At 27.3% G+C, this 9,590-nt stretch overlaps 1 protein-coding gene across 1 annotated transcript; it reads right to left on the bottom strand.

The window, feature by feature from the left end:
• Positions 1–1,061: 1,061 nt before the first annotated feature.
• On the bottom strand, positions 1,062–8,827 carry LOC129961786 (U1-hexatoxin-Iw1c-like). The gene is made up of 4 exons (XM_056075355.1): positions 8,678–8,827; positions 7,308–7,425; positions 3,558–3,676; positions 1,062–1,241 (listed from the first exon to the last, which is right to left on the bottom strand). Exons 1-4 carry the CDS (start codon positions 8,717–8,719, stop codon positions 1,167–1,169), a joined length of 354 nt encoding a protein of 117 aa, XP_055931330.1. The 5' UTR covers positions 8,720–8,827; the 3' UTR covers positions 1,062–1,166.
• Between the last annotated feature and the right edge of the window lie 763 nt (positions 8,828–9,590).

Here is a 9,590-nt window from a genome sequence, read left to right as displayed (position 1 = left end):
CCTATGCTATTACTTACAAAAATACAATGACACAGTTAAAAATATATACAACTTTCACTCTTTTAGTTTTTTTATAAAGCGTACTTTTTTCAAACAACGGTGTCAACAAAAGTTTTTATTCCCTTCCATCGCGTTTAATTCTAGTTCTTCAGCAAGGTACATTCAAATTAAAAAAAAGTTGGTGTTGCCATTTGAAAATTTTGTAACTGTAACCTCAGTTCTTAGAGCTTAACTGTTGTTTCTCATATGATTCTTGAGCGCATACCTCAAAATATCTTGAACCAATATTTTATTCCGTTCCTGTGAACGGTACGATAATTAAGGCTTCATAGATTGGGATGGGCGTTTTTATAATCACCCTGTATATATCTTGTACCCTTCTGTACGCCCGATTGAAACTTAAATTTCACACAGAACTACAATTATAATCATAAGAAAACATTCCTAATTCCATAAATATAAGTTATTGCGTTTACATGCAATTGAAAGTACCAACTGGCAAGCCCATAATGGATTTGATTCGAAATTTACAAATCTACACTTTTAGATGCTAAACATGTATACTAAATTTTCTGAATTTAATTATATCATTTCATTTAAATGTATATTTATCATTTACGTTTCATAACTTGTATTCGAGCAGTCAAACTAAGAGGCTTCCTCTAAGTAGATATCATTCAAAATTTCATAGAAAGCTACAGATTTTGATTTAAATTCCACATTTTAAATTTCACTTGTACTGTGAAAACATGGTCACAAACAGACAGAGAGATATACATAATACCTAAAATGAGGTTTCTGGACTCAGGAGGTGTGAAATGCGAACAGACGTCAAAATGCAGAGTTAGAATATTTTGCGAAGTACAATACTTCGCTCGGGTTTCATTGTGTACAAAAAAGTAAAAAGAAATATTTTAAATGTTATTGGGAATCTTAAGATGATATCAAATCTCTCTTAATGACTTTGAAATCTTTAACTAAGTTTAGAAATATACGAAACATCATTATAAAAATTAGACACTAATTTACAGAAAATGCAAGCAAATATTGTATCACTCAAACACATTGCAGAATTTTTTTTATTGCAGAATTTACATCTAATCTTTCATTTATTTGCCATAAATCGAATTATGTTCTGCAAGAGCATCGGTTTCCTCCTCTGGTGCTTATGTCTCAGGTTCAGCTGCGGTTGTTGTAGAAACATCTTCCACACATTTTTCTTCATATCTGACTGTTCCAATCTATAAAAAATGATTGCATGCTATGATTTCAGCAAAATAAGCAATAAAAAATTGAAATCTGCTATCGAAAATTTCAAGATATCATGCGAGTTATCATTATTTTTTAAATCACGTGCATCAATCCGACAGCACGGCTCGTATATCACAATGACCAATATTTAGAAAAACGATGATTATTGATCATCTCAAAATCAATCGAGTTCTAAATATTTTTTTCACGAAGCCGTATTTTTTATAGTGAAAAACCTTTTGTTATTCCTCGGACGATAACTTCTTACGACGTTGACCTTTATTGACCAGACAGACAATCGAACACATGACGGACATTCAAGCCACGTTGTAACTTTTTGCTGGCGATAAGTCGACAAATGTGGCGATGTCTTTATCATTTTCTAATAAACCTAAAAGCGAATAATTGATGCCTCAAAAGCTATAAATCTCCAATTTTGTGCCCGTGCGTTTTGAGGCTTCATAACCCCCAATTCAAAGCAACACCATGTTCTGAAATCATTAAAATCAACTCCGAATCTGAAAAATGTATTACCTATAAATAAAAGGACGTTTTTATCTATTATTTTATTCTATGAATGAATTCTGTGGTGAATTTTAGAGTTATTGATTTTCTGCACATCATATCATCGTTTACATTATTTTCTCATAATACTGATTACTCAAAGCAGATAATTTTAAAATTCATTTATGAAAATTTATCAAAGGTGGAGTGGTGTTCCATCAATTTAAAATTTAATCTCTAGAATTATGACTTTTCCACTTTAATATTTCCTAATTGAATCGATATTTTCATACAATTAAATATATTTGTTTAATAGCAAAATCGAAAATTTTATACTGATTTGGCATAATTTTGAACATATTTTGTCAAGAGCAATTAACAACTTTTATGTTCGCTTTTATTATGCATTTTCCTCAGATACTTTTACTGCTATTATTTTCATTTATGGTTCTTTAATTGGTTACTCACATGTAAATTTAAATTCCATCAATTATATGTGTTGTATCAGGATGAAACATGATTACTCAAACTGAATTTTTGACGTGGAAAAAATTGTAGAAAGAGAAAAATTCGCGACAGAAAAATTACGTTTATCTATTACAGTCAAAACTTCACTATTAATTTCCTTTACAAGAAGAGACGGACATTAAAACAAGCTAAAATATCTATTCCAGTATTCTTAATTGAGATGGAAACTATATGAAGACTGGAAGTTTATAAAAAATCAATAGGCACTTGTTGGATAATCACATGGTATTCTAAACTAGTATTTTGACGGGTTTAATTATATTAATATGTCATTTGGAAGCAATTCAAAATCTATTTCCTGTCCAAGTTTGGAGTGAGAATTTTACTGTAAATTCAGCTGAATTTTAAATATGTAATAATAAATATGATTCCTTTGTCGAAATATAAAAGAAAAATTCATCTTTATAAATGATGGAGAAATCAGAACAAAAAAAAAACAAAAAACTAGACATTTTAGTTACTATAGCAACAGTTTTTAAAAAAAAAATCACGATTCAGTTTTTAGGAAGTTTGAAAATATTGGATACATGCTACGATTTAAAACTTTTAAATTTGTCAAGCTGCTTGAATCAACATTGAAAATTGGACTGAAATGACAGGAAATTAGAAATACGAATTCGAATGAACGTCTAGTAAATACAAAGCGATGAAATATTCTTGAAGTTCGGAAAGTTTTATTTGACAATAATCAATAGTATCCAGTATGTATTCTTGTGAATTGAAATTTTCTCCCTTGCCTTTTCTAGGGGAATTTTCAAGTTCGATGCAAAATTGATTTTATTAACTTTATTAATAGAATAATTAAATTGAATTTATTAATAGTATTAAATTCGATTAATTGTTTAAGAAATTAATTTTTTACAAAATTATATTTAAATCACTAGTCTTCTGCCTGGAATCTAGTTATCTATTTTTCATTGACATCCAAAATAATGCAGCTTTGATGACAATGTATTTTTGTCTCTGATGACAATGTATTTTTGTCTCTGATGACAATGTATTTTTTGTTGTTGTCATTTTCAGAATTTTAGTACTAGTGATTCGATTTTTTAAATTGAGTTATGATTCCAAAGGAAAGAAGCCTTTTCATAGTATATTTGAGAGGAAAATATTGGATTCATTAATATTCAAAATAATATATATATTTTTTAAAATAAAAAAAAACATTTAAAGTAAATAATTTTTTTTAATTTTAAGTACATTAATACAAAACTTCTTGAAAACCGTTTTTATTCAATTTCATTTTTTTGGAGGGGGAGGAGAGTGTTACTTACAAATGGCAAATCTTTCACTTGCGTAGGCTGACAAGACAAACCTAGATCGCAGGGGCAGTGTCCTATATATTGTTCGTGAAGGAATCCAATTGATTCATCATCTTCACTGCAGCTGTCCCCTAAAACAGAAGTTATGGGAATAATATAAAAAAAAAATCGAATAATTTTTTTAGTCTAAATCACAATGTATATTCAGAGAAAAAAATTTGAAATTTTTTTTGTATGTATTGTATGATTTGTATGAATGTCGAATGTCATATTTCTTTCTTAAATGGCAATTACTCCTTTTGGAGCATTTATCTTGTGAGGTTCACTTATCTACATGTTTTCCCCAAAGAATTAGATTCGAGTGTGATGAGGACTTTGCGATTGTTATTTTTTATTTGTTAATTCGCTGTGAGCAATAAATACATGCTTATCACTATACTTACTACTTCCATTACTACTACTTCTACTTCCTTACTACTTCCATTGCATCTGCTAAAGTAAATACTTGGTATGATATATTTTTAATATGGAACCAATGACGTAAAGGAAGTAAAATACATAAATTTTAAACGAACTTGTCGTTACTATTTTGTAATGATAGGCACATTTCTTGTATCTGCTCACTTATTTTTTTACATTCTGTTATGCTAAATATAGAAAGAAAGTAATGCCGCCATCAAAAAATTCGAAATTAAGATTTTGACGAATCGACATGTAGCAGAGCTTAATATTTTTTTGTCAAGATTTATTGATATTTACGTTAACGTGAAAAATATTAAAACTCGTTTAATATTTTCCTGATAATATTTCATGATATTTTCTAAATATTTCCTAATAAAACTAAAATAAAATTTTGTGTTGTAAATGAAAAAAAAAGTGCACAAAACAATTAATAAAAAACACATTCTACTGTGAATATTAGATTTTCTTCTGTAGTAAAGTAAGTAATTAATTTCTTAAGCAATTGCACTGAGACGAAGTATGTCTTCAAGTTGAGGTTCATTTTTAATACGTTATTAAGTAATTTTCTCACTACTTTGTATATAACGTATAGTACGTATTATGCCTATTTCGACAAGCATCAAAATTGAAATCGAAAATGCTGTGGCCAAATTCAAAATACATTCACTTAAAAGCTAAAAAAATAATAGAATTTTGGTTTTTCATTTTCGAGATTTCTTGCCAATTTCCATACTGCATAAAAATGTTTTAGTAGAAATTATTTACAATTTAGAATTAAAAGTAATTATTATTTAAATAATAAATGTGATTTTCTCTACATTAAAGGATACATGAAAATCCACTAAAATCGAATCAAAATTTCAATTGAAAGAACAACATTTTAAAGCAGTAATCTATACTTATAATAAAGCTCAATGTGTGTGTGTGTGTGTTTTGGCGCTCTACAGGCCAGACCGTTTGACATACAGCTACCAAATTTGGTACATGTATACCTTGGAGGTTGGGAATGTTCACCTGGGGTTTCTTTTTTCGAATTTTTAATTAGAATTTTAATTATTAATTAAAAACTAACTTTCCCGCCAAAAAAATCTTCCATTTTCCCCACCGCCAACTTTTCCGTCAAAAAAATCTGCCATTATCCCCAGCGCAAACGAGAAAGGCTTCAGTTTTTTTTTCTCCCAACAGTAATGAGGCTAGGGTTAAAATTTTTCGGCGGATTATTTCAATCGGTTCTGCTTATTTTCTTAATGTTTGATGCATTTAAAATTAAACATTGTTAATGAATCAATCTTTCAGATTCATTCTGAAGTACTTTTGAATTAAAATAAAACAGAATAAAGGAAATTAAAAATTTCTAATCCGCATAGCGTTACCCCAACTGGCGTAGAAAAAAATCACGTATTGGCGTTACGTAACCGGCGAAGAAAATTCACGCATGCGCATTCTGTTCTGATTGTTGCCATGACAACGTTATCAATGGATGATTTAAATTATTTTTGGGTTAGTTGCATGCTTTTGTAAGTAAATTGAATTTATGTTAGTTATATATTTTTTGTATATGCTTATAGTTTTAAGTACATCGTTTTTTAAGTAGTTTTTTTAAAACCTGTTTTCAACCGTTTATTTTAAACGATTCGTTTTATTTTCTTAGTGTTTGATGCATTTAAATTTAAACATTGTTAATTAATCGATCTGCTCATAATGAATCTAAGAAAATTTTGTTGACCAACTCTTGAGATATTACATAAATTTAAAAAGATATTCTTTAGTGCCCATAAAGTTTAAACGCTGAGTGACTCTATTTTCAGTAATCAGATTATAAGAAAATGCTTTGTTTCAGTAAAAAATATTATTATATTAATTGAAGATAAATTCTTTCCACTTTAATTTAAAGCATAAATTCTACGGGTGCTAACAGAAAATGAGAGAGATACATATTACGTTATGACTGAAGGCCTTTATAATATTATGAATGAATTATATGATAATTAAAATTTGAAGTTTTAAAATATTTTGATGAAGAAGCTATTAAAGTAGAAATTGCATAAAATATTTAATTATTATAATTTTAACGAACATTAAGATTGGCGAACCGGCTGGTCGGCAAAGGCGGCTAGTATAGTTATAAAGAGAAAAAAAATCTATAAGAAATGATAATAAATTATTGAGTGTGAATTTAAAAATTAATAAAATGAAAATGGAGGAATAAATAAAAGTCAAGGTAGAAAAAGCAAACGAATAAATAAATGAAATAAAAGAGAGAATAGTAACAATATTGAGCTAATTAGGTTAAACATTAAATGAATAAATATTCTAGACTGTATCACAGTTTTCTAGGCTGTATCATAGAAGAAACCTGATATATATTTACAAAAGTGTGTGCATTCTGACAAAAAAAAGTAAGATAGATGGCATTGTGTTAATTAATGAAATCAGAGCAGTTGACTGGTCTTTTACTGAAGAATTTTTCTTCAATCCTAAGAATTTAAATGACGAGAAATAATATACGTGGAGTTCTTAATCTGTGAATCATTTGAACCTCAATGAGAGAAGAGGTTCCGTTCACATATAGAAACTAGTCATGATGGTCACTAAAATCATCATGGCTAGTCAGAAACTAGACTAATTATACACTTTATATTCTCTACACCATATAGTTTATCAAGACATAAATCAGAACAAAAAGCATAAAAATCTTCTTATCGAAAATTCCTAATTTTTAAACTTTTTTTAAATAATTTAATAAACTTATAAGAAATACAGTTTCAGTTTTTATTATTTTTCATTTTTACTATGAACACTAATTTATTTTGGAATTAAAGAAAGAACTACGATTTTCTTCCTTTTAATATATATGCGAAATCGTATTGGAGATTTGATGAGGAATTTAAATTCAAATTAAATTTCAAATATTTTATTTTAGGCTCATGTTAACAACTTTGAAACTAAATGCATTAGAAAGCGCATTCATTATATTAAATTTTAAGAGAAAATTTGGAAAAATAAACTCATAAAAAGTATTTGAAATGCACTACTTTTGATAAAGTACATATATATATTTCATATTTTTGGAATATCTGAAATGTAATAGTGTAGAAAGAATAATCTAAAATTAATTGAGATAATGCAATACAAGAGAAAGTGTGAAAGTGAAATGAAGTATCATGAGTCATATATTGGACATCTCGAACCTAACTAACTATAACTAACTATATAAAATCAGGAATAAAATATATAATCAAATGAAAAAACGTGAATATTTTTTCATTATTGACTGCTATTTTCATTAATATTGTGTACCTTTTTGAGCTAATTTTCTACAATCGCCTTTTCGGAATCCCAAGAATGACCTTGCAATGCAACATTCATCGTCTGCGCAATCTTCGGATGAACGACACCTCTTGTTCTCAGCAGCAGCCTAAAAGGAAATATTAAATCAATTTTATCGATATTAACTTATTTTTTAAAGTATTTTATATTAATTTTACTGTTATTTAAAATGAAACATATTTTACCAAATAATCCTTTTTAAAGTATTAGATTTTTTCTAACTTAAAATTAAAAAAATAATTAGAAGAAATATAATTTTTTATGAATATTTTTTAATTATTTTGACTTTTCTTTGCTTTATAAAAGCTAAGGATAATAAATTTATTTTTTATTAAAATTGTAATAAAATTATTTCTTTGAATGTGTCTTCTAAGATCCTAGTACAAAATATCAGTATTTTTTTGAAGTTGTTTGTACACTCTCTGGGATGCAACAAAATACATGCAATATATCCACTCTAATTACAGTCTCATAATTAAATGAAAAAACATTAGAGACAGGAATGTATTTCCACAGAGAAATGAATATATTTTAGCAAATAATGATATGTTATTTATGAAAATTGTAAAATTTTTTATTGGCAATTGTAAAATCTTTTTTTTCTTAATATTTTTCCAGTCTAATTTGCCATATTTAGTAAAACACGCATGATAGATTAATAATATTGTTGATGATAAGATGCCATTGTAATATTGTTGATGATAAAATTGTCATGATAATTTTCAATAAGAAAGATTTAACTTTTCTGCAATGAAAACTATCCCAGGTATTGAAATTTGTGCTTCTCTAGTTGAAACCAATTAAGATTATCTCACAGAAGTGTCATGTATAGATTCGTCGGTCTAACATAAAGCTGTCATTTAAATGGTTAAAAATGTCTTGAAATAATGCTATTAGTTGCAGAACTCATTCTATTTTAGCCACAGAAATATGGAACATTTTCTGTTAAAAATTGTAAAGAACCAAGAATATTTAATTAAATCAAACTATGAGATTTCGTCAATTTTTTTAACCCAAACAACATAAAATATAACTTTTAGACTAGTATATTTATAATTAGAGACGTATACCTCTCTTTAATTAATTAAATATTATGTAATAAGTTACTATTAAATTTCGCAGCACACTTTGTATGATGTTAAATTTTAATATAATTATTCAATGTTTATACGCCATAATTAAATATCATTCCTACATGACATTTTTTAAAAGAAATTTTACAATGCAGAATAAAATGGCAGTTTAAACAACTTTAAACATTAGTTGCTATTCATATTATGCCATTTCATTTAATAAAATCTGAAAGATTGCATATCTGTAATAGTAATTTAAATTCTTACCAAGGACACAACAATTAATAACCCCAATATTAGAAGCCGCATATTTCACTTAAGAGACAACACTTGCAGACGTAGAAAAAAAATCAGGAATAACTTTTATATATTTTTACAGTTCTGTTATCTTGGGAATATCTTCATCTGTTAGTTTCAGTTTTCATGAACTCTAACCTAAAAATTGCCGTTATCTACATAGTATAGCTAATCTTATCACCTGCACGCGAATCGAAGATTTTCTTTAAGTAATATAAGTGAATTTGCGCAATTGGATTTCTCTTGTCTCGAATTGCCTTACAATTCCTCAAAATATTTTATTTATATTGAACTCAATAAAGTTTACCTCTAATATGAAATAATTTGTTCTGAGATTTCAAAGAAAATTTTTATCATAAATGAAAAAACTGTAGAATTGCCCTTTTTCTTCATATATTTCTTACACGCGTGATATGTAATAAAATCGTGATGATCAGAAATGTAAAAGAAATATAATTAAATATAAAGAAATTTCACAATGCATATCGATGGAAAAGATTTAGAAACAGGGAGATAACTTCCAAGAAGTATCATCTTACGAAATGAGATGCTTTATCACTGATAAAGCGCTTTTCATTTTACAAAATCATGAAATAATATAACATTACAAAAAAAGAGAAAGGAATGCAGCAGATAATTTACAGACCTATAATTAAAATGTTCTAATGAAAAATATGCTATATAATTTCTTTTCAATTTCATATAAATTAAAAGAAAAAAAAAGATGCAAGATGTGATTTAATATTTCGTGTGTAATTATATCTATTTAAAATATAATTTAATCTAAGATAAATCTTGAGAGGACACATTTAATCAATTTGAAACCAACTACTTATGGTCATAGGGATCACTATTTAGAACTGTAACTTAACATGTATAGTAT

Source organism: Argiope bruennichi, chromosome 2, assembly GCF_947563725.1.
Source record: "Argiope bruennichi chromosome 2, qqArgBrue1.1, whole genome shotgun sequence".
Classification (NCBI taxonomy): domain Eukaryota; kingdom Metazoa; phylum Arthropoda; class Arachnida; order Araneae; family Araneidae; genus Argiope; species Argiope bruennichi.
This window is presented reverse-complemented; position numbering and strand designations above follow the sequence as displayed.